The 21,889-nt window shown below is 39.7% G+C and overlaps 1 protein-coding gene across 1 annotated transcript in view; it reads left to right on the top strand.

Moving 5' to 3' along the window:
• LRRC36 (leucine rich repeat containing 36) overlaps positions 1–21,889 on the top strand; it is a 53,284-nt gene that overhangs the window by 17,644 nt on the left and 13,751 nt on the right. Inside the window, 5 exon segments of the mRNA XM_055298553.2 lie at positions 1,642–1,834; positions 2,878–2,974; positions 5,592–5,684; positions 18,593–18,713; positions 20,292–20,343. Of these exon segments, the coding sequence (XP_055154528.1) occupies positions 1,642–1,834; positions 2,878–2,974; positions 5,592–5,684; positions 18,593–18,713; positions 20,292–20,343 (556 nt within the window).

Raw genomic sequence — 21,889 nt, 5'->3', positions numbered from 1 at the left:
AGAAAAAAACAAAAAACAAAAAAACTTGAGCTGGGCCATTAGACCATGAAAGACAGTCCTAATGGTGCACTGCCCTGAGAGTGAGGCCAAGGGCACTGATAGCTATTCCTCACCACTGACCCATTAACAATATGGAAGTTAATGGAATTGGAGAAAAAACAAAACAAAACAAAAGCAAATACAAAACGAAAGAAATGCATCAAAGTATAAACAGGGTTGTGTTGGGAATGTTTTGTATCTATCTCTGAGTTTTCTAAATTTCTTGCAATGACAAAATGATAATTTTAAATGGGAGGAGAATAAAAACATTATTTTATAAATACATGACGGAAAATAATTTCACCTTTCTGAAATAATTCTCAATGACAGAATTCCTTCTATGGAAAGCATTTTTACTATTTTTTTTTGCATTTTTACTATTAAAAGTATATGATTAACCAGGCACAGTGGCTCATGCCTGTAATCCCAACACTTTGGGAGGCCAAGGCAGGATAACTGCTTGAGCTCAGGAGTTCAAGACCAGCCTGGGCAACATAGTAAGACATTGTCTCTACTAAAAATAAAAAAATAGTTAGCCAGGTGTGGTGGCACATGCCTGTATTCCCAGCTACTCAGGGGCTGAGGCGAGAGGATCACTTGAGCCCAGGAAGTCAGGGTTGCAGTGAGCTCTGATCGTGCCACTGCACTCCAGCCTGGGCGATAGAGTGATACCCTGTCTAAAAAAAAGTATGCGATTATACATATACGTACATGTTTTGAAATTGTCCTGAAATTTAGTATTGGGCAAAAGCAGCTAGCTAGCTAAATACATAAAGATGAAATCTTTTCAATAGCAGGTTTCAGCAGAGGAAGAAAATTGTGGCTTTTCCTCTTGAGTTTGCCAGTCCTGATTGTACTGTTGCCAGTTAGGTAGAGGGTGGGGTTGCTAAATCTACAAGAAAGAGAACTGAACAAGGAAGAACATTTCTGCAAAGGAGAACTGACTGATTGATTAAATGGGAAGCTTGCGTGGTAGCAGGAACTCTGAAGAGGAAAACAAACACAGTCTAGAAGGCCTAGACTGGTCCAGGAGGGAGGACTTGGAGACAGCATTGTTTTGTTTCCCTAATTAGTCCTTTGACCATATAAGTGAGGCACTGAGATATAAGAACACAACACAACACACACACACACACTCTTTTTTTTTTTTTTTAACCATGCCCCTTCCCCCCAGAACCAGCTTTTTTGCTTACCTCCCTTCTTGTAAATTAAGGTGCTTGTGGGATCAGGAGATGGGTTGGAACAAAATTGAGAGAATTCTAATGTGGCTTGGCCACTGGGAAACCACTGTGAAGGATTGGATTGCATTGGGAGAATAATTGGAGAGCCAACAGAAGTGGAGAATTGACTGCAGATATTTGAATATCAGAAGAAGGAAATGTATTATATATATGAATTATTTAACATATGGAACACCCAGTGCTCATGGACTGCAGTGGTCTTATTCTCAGACAAGTTAAGTGGGAGTTCCAGCCCTGCCTTTCTCACGGGGACTCGGATAATATGTTTAAGGACAGAAAGTAACATATATTTCCACCTTTATCTATGAGGTTCCTAGTCTTTACCAATATGCCATTTCATAATGTGGTGTTTTCCTTGTAGGGAATCCAGTATTTATGTTCACTCCAAGACCTGAATTTATACTATAACAACATTCCTTCATTAGTGGAAGTGTCCCATCTACAACCGTTACCCTTCCTCAAAGAACTGGATTTGAGACTTAATCCTGTTGTAAGGAAAGATACAGATTATAGGCTCTTTGCTGTATATACACTATAAACTCTGGAGAAATTAGGTAAGACCTTCCTTCTCTGTTCCTTTCCACAGAATCTTACTTTAAATCAGCTGCCCCTTAGCCTTTTGGATGTTGGCCCAGAGTGTGCACCGGCAGGATATATTTGTTTATTAGTCAATATTTATGTAACTCTTTTGTGTTGGCAGGATGTATGACGAGTTCTTTTATTGTTTATTGAATGACAGTCTATGATTTTATCAGTTACTTCCAGCTTTAGTTTTCTTCAGTTGATGGTTTCACCGCCCCTTCCTCCTCAACACAAAATTTCCAGATTGAGAATTATTTTTCCAGGTGCCCCAACTTTGCAACTGTATTAGCAATAGAAAGCTGATACAATTTATTTGGGGGCTTAGTTGGCAAGAAAGAAGAAATATTCCTTCAAATGAGCTGGTCTGTATTTTCTTATTATTTTACTTTATTATTTATTTATTTATTTATTTTGAGACAGGGTCTCACTCTGTTGCCCAGGCTGGAGTGCAGTGGCACGATCTTGGCTCACTGCAGCCTGGACCTCCCAGGCTCAAGCAATTCTCACATCTCAGTCTCCCAAGTAGCTGGAACTACAGGCACGCACCAGCACACCCAGCTAATTTTTGTATTTTTTGTAGAGACAGGGTTTCATCATGTTGCCCAGGCTGGACTTCCTTATAATTTTATTGTTGAGTATACATTTCTTATTGATATAAAATTGGATTTCACATGGCCCTGGGAAAGTAATTGTAGGGAAACTAAGTAAACTCTTTCAGACAATGGTATGACTTTCAGCCCTAACATTAGGCCTTTGAATTGTTTACTGTCCAAGCTCTGCTTTCCTGAAGGGTAGTTGCAACTGTGAGGCAGTGGTCGCTATGGCTCCCTGAAGTCTCCCTGAGTTACTGCCTGCTCCAGTGACAACATAATAGCATTATTTTGTGACCTGTCTCTAACACACCAAGATGAGACTGGTCTTAATTTTTCCTCTGTGAATATGGTTTTCTGATTAACTACTAGTTATGTTTATGCCAAAAAAAGAAACATGCTCAGACCACGGTTTTTGCCTCCAGATGACTGAACTGTACGTGAAGGTGAGAGAAAAGCTGCCAAGCTGCATTTTAGTCAGTTGGGCAACAGTGAAAATTTTCTTTTAGAGGTGGAAAAAAGGTAAGAAGATTCTTTACAAAATTTTTAAAGTTTGGTTCTGGACATAGGAAATAGTGAATGCCTGCTTAGCTTTCTTCATTTTCCAGCAGAAATTTCCCACAAATTGTAAGAATCCTCAGATCAGGAATAAAAGTATTTATTCTGCAAACTGAGATTTATCTGGGATGATAATCTGGCCCTCAGTGGGTACATTCCTGTTTTCTTGAACTTTGGGTATAATTGTTATAACTTCTCTAAAGTTGTTGTTCACAGGTTATAGATAGGGATACTATGAGATTACTTATAAGTATAAATGCTTACCAACTCTTTCTCGGTAGAGTTATCAATCAGTTCCTGATCCTTTCCTATTAAATTAGGATTACATTACCATGGGCAAGATTGTTAGAGATAAATTTGTTAAAGGAAGGGAAGAGAAGCATTTCTCTTCAAAACAAAAAGTGAACAAATCTTGAGGCTCTAAAATTTCTGAATGGTAGCTTTGTCCATTTCTTGTTACTAAAATCCTATCAAAAGAAGTTACCATTATCTTCTACTCCCAAACCTATGCTTTTTAAAAAGTAGCTTTATTATTTTTTAAAAATAAATAGCAGTCCATTACAATTTTAATAATACAGAAAAGTACACTGAAAAAAGTCAAAATCACTTCATATCCTACAACTGAGAGTTGACTATTAGTAATGTTTGGTATATATCCTTCCAGATATCCTTGTACTATAGACACATATAGATAATATCAGCATTTTTTTCTGATGACAAAGGTAATATATGCTTATTGTTGAGAATTTGGAAAGTACAGAAAAAAACACAAGGGATAAAATAAGTAATTCATAATCCTACCATTCAGAAAGAAACATTCATTATATTCTGGTAAATATCCTTTTTTTTTTTCTTTTTGAGACAGAGTCTTGCTCTGTCACCCAGGCTGGAGTGCAGTGGTGCGATCTTGGCTCACTACAACCTCTGCGTTCCGGGTTCAAGTGATTCTGCTGCCTCAGCCTCCTGTGTAGCTGGGATTACAGGTGCACACCACTGCCTAGCTCACCATTTTTAATTTAACAAGATATCATGAACATATCCCCACAACATTATTCTTATATTATTCTCCAGAATAAGTCTTTTGTTTGTTTATTGCTTTTACCTTTACTACTAGAACATAAACTCCATGAGAACAAGGATCTTGTTGGTCTTGCTTATTACAGTATCCCTAGTTGCTAGAACCGTGTCTGGAATAGAGACGATGCTAAGAAATAATGTATTGAATGATGGATGAATGAAGTCAGTGCCTATTGGCCTGAGATCCTTCCCTTTCCCAGTGACTTTGCCTGTCTCTGCTCTGATCCATTATGTTTTTTAGTGCAGCCTTCAGTGAACATTCTTAGTTTCCTATTTTTTCTTAGTTTCTTATTTTTTAAAATCAGATTTATTGAGATTACTTTGCATAGAATATTCACTCTTCTTTAGACAGAAATTGAATGCTTTTAAAACATTGTTTATATGTTTTATGGATTAATTTCTATTTTAAATGCAATGGATACCATTCACTACAAAATACAGAGATTAATTAATGTGTAACTGAATAAACTTTCTAATAAACAGATAAATTAATTCCATCATTTATCTGTTTATTTACCATATAATGATTGCAAAACTGGAGGCAAAATGTTACTCAAGTACCCTGTATTAACATTAATATCTTATAAGCTCTCTAACCTTGGGTGAAGTTTTTTTTTTTTAAGTCTGTCTGAGTCCCAGTTCCGCCACCTATAAAATGGAGATAATGACCAGTAGGGGGCCTTTTATGATTACATGAAATGGTGATTATAAAGCATCTGATATATACAGCCTAGGCTTCGTGTACTTACTGTACTACCCAAGGTACCTACCTGCCTTTCTTGTCTGCTTTTCTAACTAATGGCTATAGTTGTCTCCTTTATAATTCTTGGCAGCAGAACCTTCGTTTCTGTGTCTTAACTATGAATGTTTTAATTCAAAAGAAACTATCCTACCCCCTCAATCATTCAGAACTAAGTATGTGTCAAGAAAACAGAGTATCTAAGTTCTAAATCTTCTGGCTTTCACACTTTACAGGCTGAACTATAGTGTCCTTCTCTCACATTTCCAAGTATAAATATTACTTTTTCTTATAAAGTATGGCTTTAACTGAAATATTTGTGCAACTTTTCTTTTTTTTAGAGACAGAGTCTTGCTCTGTCACCCAAACTGGAGTACAGTGGCATGATCTCAGCTCACTGCAACCTCTGCCTCCTGGGTTCAAGCGATTCTCCTGCCTCAGCCTTCTGAGTAGCTAGGACTACAGGCACCCACCACCACATCTGGCTAATTTTTGTATTTTTAGTAGAGACAGGGTTTCGCCATGTTGGCCAGGCTGGTCTTGAACTCCTGACCTCAGGTGATCTGGCCACCTCGGGCTCCCAAAGTGCTTGGATTACAGGGGTGAGCCCGGCTGAAACGTAATTAAATTAATATGTTCTAGAGCATTGGAGAAAAATCTGATCACCATAAACTGTTTTCTAAATAGCATTTACTGGTGATCTCAGAAGCCTTTTTTTTTTTTTTTTTTTTTTTTGAGTTGTAAATAAATTATTCTATGTGACAGCTCTAGGGAGAAGACAATGAAAAACTGTGTAACAGGTGAGAGCTCTGCATCAAAAGTCAGTGCTAATGTTGACAGCAGGATTGAAATGGGTAAGTTTTCTCCCTGTGATTATAAAATGATTAAAACATCAGTTATGTCAGCTGCCATAGCCAATATTAGGTAAGATGAAGACACATAGTTGAGAAAGAACCAATTTGAAGCAAGCACAGGTTTACTGGCTGTGTTTTTCTTCCATCCTCTCACTGCTAGAAGGACCTTACAGAGCAGGCCTAACCCAGAGCCCATGAAAGCACAAGCTGTACTTGGAGAGTTCAATTTCATTTACATCACTTTACATCATTAGTATACCCAGAAAATTACATCAGTGATTGATTTCATTAGAAACTGGCTACTCATCTGCATACATCCAGCTCACACCCTGGGCTTCCTGGGCTGCCCAACCAAGAACCTTTGCAGCTGCAGAATCTCTTGTGTTTGGGATATATTACTGGGGAATGTTTACTATATTCCTGTAAATACAGTTGATAAGCCAATATGGTTAAAGTGGTTATGCCAGGCTGGGCACGGTGGCTCACACCTGTAATCCCAGCACTTTGGGAGGCCGAGGCAGACACATCACCTGAGGTCGCGAGTTTAAGACCAGCCTGACCGACATGGAGAAACCCTGTCTCTACTAAAAATACAAAATTAGCCAGGCGTGGTGGCGCATGCCTGTAATCCCATCTACTCGGGAGGCTGAGGCAGGAGAATCACTTGAACCTGGGAGGCGGAGGTTGCGGAGAGCCGAGATCATGCCATTGCACTCCAGCCTGGGCAACAAAAGTGAAACTCCATCTTAAAAAAATAAATAAATAAAAAATTAATAAGGTGATTATGCCACGTTAATGGTCATGTCACAGGCCCGGAGAAAGCTTTCCACCAGAGAAGTTGCATCCAGTGAATCCTTGTGGATTAGCTTGGCACTGTCAGATAAATCAAGTGACCTTTTACTTGAGAAAATGTTCTTCGGTGTCAGTGCCTCTTCCCTTGGAAGAATCTAGTGAATTATACACAAATTCTAAACATCAATTCCTAAAAGCCAAGCAATAACTTTAGTAGACTGACTCTACACTGTAGTTCAGACATTAAGGGTTTTCAGTTTAAAACATGTATTTTATTTTCTTGATTTCTTATCATTTATTGACAAATCATTTTTAGAGTAGTTTGTGGTAAAATAAGACACGGGCCAGGCACGGTGGCTCACACCTGTAATCCCAGCACTTTGGGAGGCTGAGATGGGCAGATCACCTGAGGCCAGGAATTCAACACCTGCCTGGCCAACATGGCAAAACCCCATCGCTACTAAAAATACAAAAATTAGCCACGCGTGGTGGCGCATGCTTGCAATCCCAGCTACTTGAGTGGCTGAGGCATGAGAATTGCTTGAACCCAGGAAGCGGAGGTTGCAGTGAGCCCAGATTGCGCCATTGCACTCTAGCCTGGGCGACAGAGTGAGACTCTGTCTCAAAAAACAAACGAACAAAAAGACATAATGAGGTGTGACTTTAATGTTCATTTCTTGGATGTCCCAGTACATATAAATATTGGGAGTATGGATTACTTTATTTCATTTTAAATAGCATTTTTAATATTTTTAAATTGATACAATTTTATTGTAATAATTTTGGAAAAGACTGAAAAGCATGAAAAACAACAGTTTGGTCCTAGTTAATGCTTTGGTATACAGCCTTCCTTGGTATACCACCTTTGGTATACAGCCTAGTCTTTTTTCTAGGTACCGGCATTTAAGTATCCATTTCCAGACAGAGAAAAATACATTGAAGCATAATTTGACAACTTCTTTTTGTATAAGCTGAATTAGACTTCATTTATGCCATATTACTTCATTAACACAATTAAAAAGTCTGAAAGTGCACTTTCTCTTCTAAGAACAAACTGCTTTGCTAGAGGGCCCATTTCTAAAGGTTCTTAGAAGCTCCAGCTGTTGCCTGGATTTTTTTTAATATAAAATTTATTTTGCTACTTTGAAACGTTAAGGAGCTTTGTTTTCCACCGAAAATTGTGTTTGTGCTGGATTCCCTGGGGAGTGTTGCCAGTAAGCACTGTTGGTAATCCAATATGATCAAAGTGGTTATGCCGTGTTAATGGCCATGCCACGGGCTAGGAGAAAACTTTCTGGAGAACATCTCTCACTAGCTCAGTTGTTCACAATGGTGTTTTCCCACCAATCATTGCGAATGGGCAGTGAACCTCCACTGTCTTGGATCCTCCTCTTATTCTCCTAACCACATAATTATTGACTCTTTGAAAGGTTCCTCCCTCTCTCTTCCCATATCCCCGAAATAGGCGTACCTAGGCTGTATCTTTGGGCTCTCCTGTTTTTTTCTCTTTGCCCCTATTGATCTCATCTATTTTACAGCCTTATTTGTGAATAAATAAATGTCTTATTTATTTATTTATTTTTTGAGGCAGGGTCTCATTCTGTTGCCCAGGCTGGAGTGCAGTGGTGCAACAACTGCAGAGTGCTCACTGCAACCTCTACTTCCTGGGCTCAAGCCATCCTCCCACTTCAGCCTCCTGAGTAGCTGGGACTACAGGTGTGTGCTACCATGCACAGCTAAGTTTTGTATTTTTTTGTAGAGAGGGGGTTTTGCCATTTTGCCATGTTGCCCAGGCTGGTCTTGAACTCCTGAGCTCAAGCAATTTGCCCCTCTCAGCCTCCCAAAGTGCTAGGATTACAGGCGTAAGCCACTGTACCCAGCCTGTTTTATTTATTTATATTTATTTTATATTCTTTCCTCATATCTTAAATATATTGGTCTAGCTTTGACAACCTGCACTGGTCTCTCTCTGCACCAGGCCCGTATTTCTGTTGACCAACTTGTAGTATACACTTGGAATCACCACTGTTTAACAGCCTCTCAAGCTATACATGTCCAAAATAACCCCCAAAAGAAACAAATGAGCCCCTCTCCCCCAACCCTAAACAGCTCCTAAGGTTTCATCAGTATTACCACAGCTTTCCCATTACCCTGGCCCAGAATCATGTTGGGGTTTGATGCTGCTGCTACTCTGAGCTGAATGTTCATGCCCTGTAGTATGATCCACAATTGACGAGCCTTCCTTTCCATTTCTTTTTTTGTTTTTTTTTTTTGTGTGTTCTGTTTTGTTTTGTTTTGTTTTTTTGAGACATAGTCTCACTGTGTTACCCAGGCTGGAGTACAGTGGCCGGATCTCGGCTCACTGCAACCTTCGCCTCCCAAGTTCAAGCAATTCTCATGCCTCAGCCTTTGGAATAGCTGGGATTACAGGCGCGCACCACCATGCCCGGCTAATTTTTGTATTTTTAGTGGAGACGGGGTTTCACCATGTTGATCAGGCTGGTCTCGAACTCCTGGCCTCAAGTGACCCGCGTTCCTCGGCCTCCGAAAGTGCTGGGATTATAGCACATCCAGCCCCTTTCCATTTCTTGATAGTCTCTTACCAGGCATGGTTAATTATCTCAGTTAATCCTCACAACAACCTTGAAGGTGGTTCTACAGGTGAGGAAACTGAGACCCAAAGAGGGGAAATAACTTGCCCTAGTTATACAGTAAGTGGCAGAGCTAGGAGGCAAACTCTGGTCCATCTGTCATCAAAGTCCTCTTAACCATTACATGATACTGCTTCACAGTCTCTTACTCCTTCAATTCATTTTGTACTTTGCTGCCAGATTAATTCTCTTAAAACACAGCTGTAATAATTTATTACGCTTGCCTGCTCAAAAACTTCTCTGGCTCCCACTCCCCTACTAAATTAAGTCTAAACTCCTTTACTTGGCATATAAGACTCCCCTAAGCTCTATCTGTAATTTGTCTCTTCAGCCTAAGCTGAAATCTTATCTCCTGTTTGTCAACTACAATGTCCAATACTCAATCAAACCACTCCCTCCTCCCCAAATAGTCCTTCCTTTCTCCCTCCTCTGTCCCTAAACTAATGCTGTCCCCCTGCTTGTAATGCTTTACTCAAATCTTACCCTTCTTTATGACCCAGACCAAAGCCCATCCATTTTAGTGAAACTTTTTTTGTTTGTTTGTTTTTGAGACAGAGTCTCACTCAGTTGCTCAGGCTGGAGTGCAGTGGCGCCATCTCGGCTTGTTGCAACTTCCACCTCCCGGGTACTCACCTGCCCGAGTACCCGTGCACCACCACGCCTGGTTAATTTTTGTGTTTTTAGTAGAGATAGGGTTTTACCATGTTGGCCAGGCTGGTCTGGAACCCCTAACCTCAAGTGATCCACCCACCTGGGCCTCCCAAAGTGCTGGGATTACAGATGTGAAACACTGTACCTGGCCAATAATCTGATTTTTAAAACATATCTTATTTTTTAGAACAGTTTTAGATTCACAGCAAAATTTATCAGGCAGTAGAGTTCCCATATATCCTACCTGCATACATGCACAGCCTCCCCAACTATGGACATCCTGCCCCAGAGTGGTACATTTGTTACAATCGGATAAACCTGCACTGACACATCATTATAACCCAAAGTTCATAGTTTACATTAGGTTTGGTTCTTGGTGTTGTACATTCTATGGGCTTGATGAATGTATAACGACATGTATCTACCATTGTAGTATTATACAAAAATAGCTTCACTGCCCCACGAATTCTCTGTGCTTACCTATTTATTCCTTCATCCTCTCTAATCCCTGTCAACCACTGATCTTTATACTGTCTCCATAGTATTGCCTTTTCCAGAGTGTCATATAGTTGGAATCATTCAGTATGTAGCCTTTCAGATTGGCTTCTTTCACTTAGCAATATACACTTAAATTTCCTCCATGCCTTTTCATGGCTTGACAGCTCATTTCTTCCTAGTGCTGAATAATATTTTATTGTCTGGATGTACCACAGTTTATTTATCCACTCACCCACTGAAAGACATCTTGGTTGCTTCCAAGTTCTGGCAATTATGACTAGAACTGTTATAAACAACCTTGTGCAGGTTTTTGTGTGGGCATAAGTTTTCAACTCATTTGAGTAATTACCAAAGAACATGATTGCTGCATCATATAACAGTATGTTGAGCTTTGTAAGAAACTGCCAAATTGTTCCAATATAATCTTTTTAAGATTTTTTTTATATACTGAGTTTAGTTTCTTATAGTTTCTCAAACTGGACTCCTGTTCTCAGAATTTATTACAACATTGAGTTTGAGAAACACTGATGTGGCTGGTGACATGCTACAGAAGCCCAGTGTGTGCTGGGGGCAGTGGAGAAAGGTTTTATGGCAGATATGGAAACAAAGCCATCAGACCTTACAGGCTGGAGAGCAATGGGATGGCCTGAAAAGAGGAGCAGCACATTTTGATTGGTGGGGTTGGTGTGAATTACTGTCTGGAAGTGATAAGGAGGATGGTAGGTCATGAAGAAAGCCATGTGTCGGTTTGGTTTGGGTGGAAGGTTTATATTGGGTAGAAGGTCAGGTCCTGGAGAACAGTGAATGCCTTACTAAGAACAATTTACGTTTATCCTGTAGGTACTAGTTGAAACGACCTAACTCACTCTTTTTGCCAGTTCTATTTGCCCTTAAATAGAGTCTTGCCAAAAATATACTGATCTAATATCTTATTCTAAAATAACAAGGAAAAATCCACCACAGCCACCCTCAGTGGCTCATTCCTGTGTCTAGCAGATGTGTCAGGGTCTTCTTTATAACTCATTGAAATCTATCCCACTTCAACCTGTTGATCCATTTCATCTCTTGGTTTAGCCATGATGGAGTTTTGGCTGAATAAAAATCAGCTTGGAATAGCAGAGACTTCTCAAAATAGTCACTTAAACAAGATAGAAGTTCATTTATCTCTCTTATAGAAATCCAGATGTTGACAATCTACGGCTGTCATGGGGAGAGTTCTAAGGGAGGAATAATGAATATGGGGGAGAGGCAGTTAGCAATCTCAGTCAGTGGAAATGACAGCAATTCAGCAAAGAAGTGCGTATCTACTGGGCAAATCCTGTGTTGGGGGTAGGTAGACAAGGACGTGATTAAAATAGTGTCACATCTTCACATACTCCCATTTTGGAGAGATTTATTACAGCTAATTAGGTCACAAGTCAGGCTTCACTGTGAGACAAGAGCTCCACTGTGGCAGAGATATAGAGGGATGGTGGAGAGGCGGTTGCAGTTAGTACTCTTTGCAGGCCTGGGAAAAGGCTGCACAAAACAACACTTTAGTTGGGCATTAAAATAGAGTTCAGTGGGCATAGTTGAGGGGAAAAGGTATTCAATGTAGAGGGAAAAGCAGCAGCAAAGTCAGGTGATGAGGAAATTGACTCAGCTTGTGGCTGGAGATGCGGCCAAGTTGCAAAGGCCCTCTTTACTAATTATGTTCATTTTCTTCTCTTGAAAATAGGTAATAATAAGGATCTCTTAGAGGTGAGGCATGCTTAAATGTGTGATTTTGAGAGATAACTCAAGCTAGATTTAGTTAGTGGGAGGTAATGAGGACCTGTCGTCGGAGGCCAATGGTAAAATAAATGCAGATGAGGAAACACAGATTGATTAAGTCCTGGAGGATATGAAAATAAAGCCTGGATACAAAACATGAAGTATTTTTACCTGCAGTGTTTTGCTATATAGTTCAAACTTCAGAAGCACGGAATTTCTGAATAAAAGACACAACTATTATTTAAAGGGGGAAAAATACAAGGTTACTAAGATTACACGGAGTCTGTTCATGATGGGAAAACACCTCACCAATTTCCTTTAATAATTATCATATCTGCAATAGTTGTTACATATTAATATTTTAAATGTCAGGGATTGTGTTGTTTTTATTGGTAATTAGCAATGGAAAAGAAATGGTTTTGGATACTAGTGAAAGACAAGTTATTTCTGCTCTTATATTTTTATCTCAGTGGAATCTGGGGTACAATATGTTTATTTGAGATTAACACTGAGAGGAAGGGGAGGAAAGAGGGTTAAGCAGAGAGAAAGAGCTCTAGAGTAAGAACTTTCCTTCAGAATGTCCCTTACTAGGCTGAAATGCCTGGGCCTTTGTACCCCTGCCTAGCTCTGTCATGGGGAGTAAACTGTCCTTGGAAAAGAATGGCATCAGGAGATGGTTCTTGATAGCTAAGACAGACTCCGAATGAAGAGCAAACGGCTGAAGTGCCCTCCAGCAGCTAGGCAGCAAGTCCTTCCTTGAAGGGGACCTGGCCAGATCTCAGCCTCCCATTGATTGCAGGGTGTTTGTACAAACATGTGAAGTGGAGCCTCATCCAGCTGGGATTACTGGTAGTAGAAGTAGCTATTAGTTACTTGCCCCTGTATCTGTATGATAAAGCCATTTCTGTGTTATTACAAATAGAAAACAATTTTCAAACAAATTGTCGTATCGCATTGATTATATGGATGTTCAAACCTGGGCTGGACAACAGGTTATAATTACATTTGCTTTTGGAATTAAGGGCTGGATATATTTTGTATCTGAAGAAAAAGAATAAAATAAACTGAAGTATAAGACAAGAAAAAAATAATCTCAGAATACAAATTGCTTCATTTTCTTGATTGTTGTATATGACATACTTAGTCATAATAGTGGCAGAGCAAGGCATCAGGTTTTTTTTTTCAAGAGTGATCCTGTATCTTGGATATGACATAAAAAACAACCAAAGGACTTCATAAAAATTAAAATCTTTTGTGTTTTAAAGAACACTATTGAAGTGGAAAGACAAACCACAAAATAGGAGAAAATGTTTGCAGACTGCATATCTGACAAGGATCTAATTAACGTTCATTCTGTATTTTTAAAAACCGGAATGTAGTGGCATGCCCAGGCTGCAGTACAGTGGCACAATCACAGCTCACTGCAACCTCAAACTCCTGGGCTTAAGTGATATTCCTGCCTCCTGAGTAGCAGGGACTACAGGTATGTCACCACTAATTTTTTTTTTTTTTTTGCACCCAGCTATTTTATTTTTTGTGGAGATAAGGTCTTGCTATGTTGCCCAGGCTGGTCTTGAACTCTTGGCCTGAAGTGACACTCCCACCTCGGCCTCTTGAAGTGCTGGGATTACAGGCATGAGCTAACGTACTCAACCCATTCTACATAAAGAACTCTTAACAACTTAATAACAAAAAGACAAAAACAACCCATAAAAAAAATGTGGGCAGAGAATTTGAATAGACATTTCTCCAAAGAAGATATGCAGCTGGCCAAAAGCACATGAAAGATGCTCAACATCACTATTCATCTGGGAAATGCAAAGCAAAACTACAAGGAGATACCACTTCACATCCACTAGGCTGACTAGAATCAAAAGGACAGATAATAAGCAATGGCTGGGAGGGTGGGAGGAAGGGGAGGAGCAGAAAAGATAACTACTGAATACTGGGCTTAATATCCAGTGATGAAGTAACATGTATAAAAAATAAAATAGTTTTTACAATTAAAAAAGTTGCTATAAAAAAAAGCAACGTCAAGGATGTGCAGAAATTGGAGCCCTCATGCATCGCTGGTAGGAAAGTAAAATTGTGCAACTGTTTTGGAAAACAGTCTGGCAGTTCCTCAAAAAGTTAAACATAGAGTTAAATTTGATCCAGCAATTCCACTCCTAGATATATATACCTAAGAGAAATGGAAACCTATGTTCATACAAAAACTTGTCCAGGAATGAAAGCAGCATTATTCATAATAGCCATTGACTGAAGAATGAATAAACAAAATATGATATATCCATATTCAGGCATTAAAAAGGAATGAAGTACTAACACATGCTATAACATGTATTTTGAAAACATCAGGCTAAGTGAAAGAAGCCAGACAAAAAGGTCATATATTGTATGATTCCATTTATATAAAATTTGCAGAATAGGCCATTGCATAGAGACAGAAAGTATATTGTTGGCTGCCAGAGGATGGAAGGGAGGGAAAAATTAGGATTGACAGCTATGGGGTTTATTTTGGGGGTGATGAAATATTCTAGAATTAGATAGTGGTGATAGTTGTACAACTTTGTGAATATACTAAAAAACACTGAATTGTACACCATAAAAGGATGAATTGTATGATATATGAATTATATCTCAATTAAAATAAAGCTTCTCCCACAGTCATAGAGTGATTCTGTAGAACTTGGTAATTTAGATTTCAGATGAGTAAGAGTCAAATAACAAGTTTGTATCTTAAGTGATTGGGTGATATTAATGCCAATAACAAGATTGGGGGAGGCACCAGCAGCAGAAGTAGGCCTGGAAGTGAAGATAATGAGTTTGATTAGAAAATACTGATTTTTGGCTGGGCGTGGTGGCTCACTCCTGTAATCCCAACAATTTGGGAGGCCAAGGTGGGCGGATCATTTGAGCTCAGGAGTTCGAGACCAGCCTGACCAACATGGTGAAACCCCGTCTTTACTAAAAATACAAAAAAATTAGCTGGGCGTGGTGGTGCATGCCTGTAGTCCCAGCTACTCAGGAGGCTGAGGCGGAAGAATTGCTTGAACCCAGGAGACGGAGGTTGCAGTGAGCCGAGATTGCGCCATTGCACTCCAGAGCCTGGGCAACAGAGCAAGACTCTGTCTCAAAAAAAAAAAAAAAAAAGAAAATATTGACTTTTTAGTTGTGTGCGGGTACTCATTGGGGGCTGTTCAGGAAATTTAGGTCTGGACATCAGAAGAGAGACCAGAGTTAAGAGATTTAGATTTAGAGTCACTCAGATGTAAGTGATAGCTAAAACCCAGGAGAACTATGAGAGCACTCAGCAAGAAGTTCAGGCAGTAGGGGATTTGAACCAGGACATAGGTTGAAAGAAAAGGAACCTGTGAATCTGGAAAAGAGCATATATGCTGTGGGAGGAAAAGCAGGATGGAGCAGGGTCTTGAACACCTGCGAAGTCTTGTTCCACAGGATAAGAGTAAGAGGAGGCCTGAACCCAAAGTCACAGCCTACTAACCATTCTCATTCACACAAAAGCTGTGTTACAACTAGCAGTTTCTGCTTCACTTTATTTCTTCTGTAGTGCTACTGCAGTGGGAACAGAGGACAAAAAGGTTGATAGCTCATGTCACTTGCAGAAAAGTAGTTCTGTTGAGTCCAGTGGTTGGAAGAGCATCTTGTGTTTAAGTAGGACATTTCAGTCCCAGAAGGCAATTCAGAAATAGAAAGCATCTTAGAGCCCCAAATGGATGGAGGGGCTGGTTCTTAAGAGGCTGGCTTTATTCACTGTCTACTCTCAGTTGCACTGGCTTGTAGTGGCTTTCTATTGCCAGAACCAGTAGATGAAAGTGAGCATAAGAGCACATTGTTTGACAAAGGCCCAAGTTCTTGATACTATCTTCTTACATAATCCTGCTGGAAAAAAGTTCCTTAAACAAAAGCAAAACTCTTATTTTCATTCAAGTCCCCCCAGAAGACTCCAAATCCCAGAATTATACATTAATAAATGTATTGATCCAGAGTGGAAAAACATTTGTACAAATATGACAACCTAATAGAATCATTCTTTCTTTCTTGTCATTCTTGTCTCACTCCTGTCACTCAGGCTGGAGTGCAGTGGCACAATCTCGGTTCATTGCAGTCTCGACTTCCCAAGTTCAGGGTTCCTCCCACCTCAGCCTCCCAAATAGCTGGGACTCATGCCACTACTCCTGGCTCATTTTTGTATTTTCAATAGAGATGGGGGTCTCGCTATGTTGCCCAGGCTGATGTTGAACTCCTGGACTCATGTGATCCACCCGCCTGGGCCTCCCAAAGTGTTGGGATTACAGGCACGGGCCACTGTGCCTCGCCTGTGATAGAACTGCTGACAGGCTCTTCTTGATAACAGTTTCCAAAGTGGCCAGAACTAGGCTACAGTTTTTGTTATTTTTACTTTTTATTTTTAAAATAATTTTTCTAATCACAGTAAAAATATTGGTAAAAAATAAAATTATAAAACAGGAAAAAAAGTTAAAATTTGTCACTTTTTTGTGAATATATGTATTAAACTAACATCAAAATTTGAAAGGTGAACTGCAAAATACTAATGAGATTTTGTTTCTCTTTTCTTTTGGAAATGGAGTCTCGTTCTGTCACCCAGGCTGGAGTGCAATGGCACGATCTCAGCTCACAGCAACCTCTGCCTCCTGGGTTCAAGCGATTCTCCTGCCTCTTGAGTAGCTGGGATTACAGGCGCCTACGCCTGGCTAATTTTTGTAATTTTAGTAGAGACGGGGTTTCACCATGTTGGCCATGCTGGTCTGGAACTCCTGACCTCAGGTGATCCTCCCACCTCGGCCTCCCAAAGTGCTGAAATTATAGGTATGAGCCACCATGCCTGTCCCTAACAGTATTTTTTAATGAAAATGGAACACTATTTCCTTTACTTTCTAAAAATTATTTTTCTTTCACTATAAAACAAATCTTACCAGGCCTGGTGGCTCACGCATGTAATCCCAACACTTTAGGAAGCCAAGGCTGGCAGATTGCTTGAGCCCAGGAGTTCTAAACCAGCCTGGGCGACATACGGATACCCTGTTTCTATTAAAACTTTTTTTAATGTAAAAATTAAAAAAAAAAGTCTCACCCAAAATAACATACAGAGTGTTCTAATACGTTTTTTTTTTTTTTTTTTTCTTCCCAAGAAAGAGTCTTGCTCTGTCGCCCAGACTGGAGTGCTGTGGCGCAATCTCGGCTCACTGCAACCTCTACCTCCTGGGTTCAAGCAGCTCTCCTGCCTCAGCCTACCGAGCAGCTGGGATTACAGGTGTGCACCATCATGCCCAGCTAATTTTTGTATTTTTAGTAGAGACGGGATTTCACCAGGTTGGCCAGGCTGGTCTCAAACTCCTGACCTCATGATCCACCCACCTCAGCCTCCCAAAGTGCTGGGACTACAAATGTGAGTCACCGCACCTGGCCAGAAGTTTGAATATATATACAGAGCCTAAAGTACTACTAATAAATATATTTAAGCTCATGGTGAATATTTCCAGCCCTATCACTAATTTAATCAATAATTTTACAAGGATTTTATAAATAGTAGGGGATGATACTTCCACATTCTCTGTGTGGTAACCAAAAAACAAGATAAAACAAGAATCTCTCTAATAGCATTAGTTACAATTGAATAAAACAAAATAAACTGTAAAAAATACGTTGGGAGACCTAAGGATTTAGCATTCTTCTCCATGAAATAGGTCCTGACTGGTTTCTCTCTCTCTCTTTTTTTTTTTTGTTTTATTGAGATAGAGTCTCACTGTGTCACCCAGGCTGGAGTGCAGTGGCACAATCGCAGCTCACTGCAACCTCCACCTCCCTGGTTCAAGTGATTCTCCTGCCTTAGTCTCCTGAGTAGCTGGGATTATAGGCGTGCGCCACCACGCCCGGCCCGGCTAATTTTTGTATTTTTAGTAGAGACGGGGTTTCACCATGTTGGTCAGGCTGGTCTCGAACTCCTAACCTCAAGTGATCTGCCCGCCTCAGCCTCCCAAAGTGCTGGGATTACAGGCGTGAGCCACCATGCCCAGCTTAGTTTTCTCTTTTTACAAAAGAGAGAAAGCAAGGCAGAAAAAGGCTGGTTTGAAATGGTCAATCAGTGCTGACTGCTGATTAGTACCCTGGAGATGTGTAATGCCAGGAGTCTATTCCCAGCATCTCCCCCTGTAGTTGGAGATTATTGAATTGGTATCAAAGTTAATTATTTATTCGCTTAGGAAATGTGCAAAATATTTGCCTTCCACTCAGTTTCTGTTGAGCACTTCATAAATTCTGAAGCTATTTCATATCCATTATCCTGTTTTAACCTGGCTCAACCCTAAGAGATAGGCAGTTTAGATTTTATCATCTCTGTTTTCCAAATGAAGTGAGAGATGTAGAGAGGTTAAGTGATTTGCTCAAATTCATGTGGTCTCCAAGTGGTGGCACCAGAACTAGCACTCAGTCTTGTGACTTTCCTTTTAGTATCTTTCCATTAGACTTCCAGCCTTTGAAGTCTGGTCGTTGAGTGCTTCATTGTTTGCTTTTTCTTTTAACACAGACTCAAAGGACTTTTTATTCCCTTCCCCAACTGGGAAATAAAGGATTCTCTAAGTACTTCTGCAACTCAGGGCAATGATACACCTGATCAGAAATTAGACACCTTCCCACTGGGGACACAGGTAATGTATTCACTCTCCTGCTGATCTGTTGACTAGTCAATGATTAATATTGATAATTCAGTGGGCCCTCAATTATTTATGAAGGTCTCAGAGGACTTGTTTGATGAAGGCATTTTAGACCCTTTTAAAGGAAAGGGCAGGACAGAATGCAGAGTACCTTCTCCATTAATTTCAATCTCCCATTTCCCTCTCTCTCACACTAACCTGTTATCTAATGTCATATATTTATACATATAACTTTAGCATATCTATGACAGGCATTTTGGTCCTCAAACAAGAATGCAACTGTTACAGTTTTTGGCTGGTTTTAAATTTTCTCCCCTCTATCCAATATCTCCATCTCCTATTGCCTTGCTTCTTACATTTTCTACCTACACCCTTTAATACTGAGTCTTACATTTTAGGTATGACTTTCCCAAAGCTGCCTCTGCAGTATAATAGAAAAAGTAAAGTTTAAGGGGGTAAAGATGGCGTGGAAGTTGTGGGCAATGGGAAGATAGAGATCATGCAAGATAGTGGAGGAGTGAAAAATAAGGTTTTAATGAAAAAATTGGTGACAGAAGGGATGCAACCATTATGTAAGACTTGTTTGTGTGAGTGAATCTGATACAAGGAGCAGAACTGACTACTTTATATTCACCTTCTCCCTTTCTTTGATACATTTATGAGCAATAAAATTGTAGAAAATAGCCAGGAGGAGAAAGAAAAGCAGCAAAGGCTCTGATTAATCCATAATTTGGATAATCAAGACTGAATTAGTAAAAAGTTAGTACTATTCTTTTCAGTTTGGGTAGAGACTACCTTCATCTTTTAAAAAGATAAGCATTTAATCAGTTTCTTTGTTTTTGGAGATTCTACTTGGATGACTTAGAAATGATCTCAGTTACCATTTTTAAAAACCATATTGACTTAAGGAAATGGAGACAAAGAGTATTGCAATCTCCAGTTAAATAGCACTTCTTAGATAAAAAAGCAAACAAAAACACTTGTCTGAAATTACTTCTTGAAGTGAGAAAAAAGGAAATGGAATAGTTTGCTGTATCTTTTTAGTTTAAGAAATAAGGAAGTGGGATTTCTTTCTCTCCATGACTACCAAAAAGACACTGAATACTTTAAGATAATTTTTTAAAAAGGAAACCCTAGATGGCTTTCTGTTTTGCTTCAGTCCTTGCCTAGTTATGCCTCAGATTAATTTTCAGCCTATTAAAACCCCCTTAACTATGGTGGTTGATAGCTTTACCAGCTGGTAAAATAAGCATGAGAGTCCTTTAAACGAAAAAGCAAAGTTGGAAAGTGGCCATTATCTACCTTCTATGAGCTATCTAAGGCAGAGAAAGTACAGTCATTGTTTGCTATGTCCTTTACCTGCTAAGGATATTCAAGCAACTCTGGAATCTCCTTGTATTGTGACTGTTTTAAAATAGACTTAAACTGGACCTTTGCTTAAAGGTCTGTTTCCCTAGCTTGCAAGTATAGTCTTTCCCATTAATAGCAAGGTATTCTGAACCCCTGGTCTAATAAGCTTACATCTGAATGCACATGGACTTCCTTCTACCTAAACTTTCGAACTTTTTTTAGACACAGGAAGTAGCAAGAAGGGAGATGCCAAGTGACAATCACCAGGAAGATGGTAAATATTTTGCTCACTGAGTATTTTTCCCCCACACTAATCAGAGAAGTCTGGATGTGATGGGATTTGGGAGATTAAGATGTCTCAATATGGGGGCCCTATTTAGTCAACTAATTTCTGCTTTTGTGAGGGACTGTCCTGGATGATTAGTAACCTGTGAGACTTTTCTGCTTAAAGAGTGCATATTCTGACCTCCTTTGTTCTTGTTTTTTTTTTGCATTGACTATTCTTTTTCTTACCTTTCTTGCCTTCTTTTGTATTTATTACTTTTTTATTCATCCATTTGTTTCTCTCTACTAGTTTATAAGTTATATACATTTTCTATACTTTTAGTATTATTCCCCAAATGATAATATGTATCCCTAACTTACATAATTTTTTTTTTTTTTTTTTGAGACGGAGTCTCGCTCTGTTGCCCAGGCTGGAGTGCAGTGGCGCAGTCTTGGCTCACTGCAAGCTCCGCCTCCCAGGTTCACGCCATTCTCCTGCCTCAGCCTCTCTGAGTAGCTGGGACTACAGGCGCCCGCCACCACGCCTGGCTAATTTTTTTTGTGTATTTTTAGTAGAGATGGAGTTTCACCATGTTAGCCAGGATGGTCTTGATCTCCTGACCTCGTGATCCTCCTGCCTCGGCCTCCCAAAGTGCTGGGATTACAGGCGTGAGCCACCACGCCTGGCCCATAATTTTTAAATTGTTAATACCTTAAGTCTTCTTTTGGATAATTCAAAAACCTTACAGTACTTTATTTCATTTATCTTTCCTGACTTATATGTTGTTATTATGAATTTTAATTCTCTATATTTTTAAAGACTTCACAAGATATTATTTTTTATATAGTCAGTGTAGATTTAAGTCTATCCATTTATTTACTACTGTTTGCTCACTTCCTTTTTCTTCCCAGGCTTCCCTTCTGATATCATTTTCCTTTGCCTTACAGTGATACATACTTTAATGTAGGTCTATTACTGATGAGCTCTTTCAGCTTTTCTTTGTGTGATAATGCCTCTATTTCACTATCATTCTTGAAGGGTATTTTAGATGGGTATAGATTTCTAGGCAGTTCGTTCTCTCTCTCTCTTCCCACTTCCTTTTTTATTTATTTATTTATTTTTTTATTTTTGAGACAGGGTCTCAATCTGTTGCCCAGGCTGGAGTAGAGTACAGTGGCACAATCAGAGCTCATAATAACCTCAAACTTCTGGGCTCAAGCAATCCTCCCACCTCAGCCTCCCAAGTAGTTAGGACTACCACCACACCTGGCTAATTAAAAAAAATTTTTTTTCGGACCAGGCGCAGTGGCTCATGCCTGTAATCCCAGCATTTTGGGAGGCCGAGGCAGGTGGATCACCTGAGGTCAGGAGTTTGAGACCAGCGTGGCCTACATGGTGAAACTCCATCTCTACAAAAAATACAAAAATTAGCAGGGCATGGTGGTACATGCCTATAATCTCAGCACTTTGGGAGGCCGAGGTGGGTGGATCACTTGAGGTCAGGAGTTGGAGATCAGCCTGGCCAACATGGTGAAACCCCATCTCTACTAAAACT

The sequence above is a fragment of the Symphalangus syndactylus genome, chromosome 11 (genome assembly GCF_028878055.3).
Source record: "Symphalangus syndactylus isolate Jambi chromosome 11, NHGRI_mSymSyn1-v2.1_pri, whole genome shotgun sequence".
Lineage (NCBI taxonomy): Eukaryota > Metazoa > Chordata > Mammalia > Primates > Hylobatidae > Symphalangus > Symphalangus syndactylus.
The sequence above is the reverse complement of the archived record's forward strand: the minus strand, read 5'-3'. Positions and strand labels throughout refer to the sequence as shown.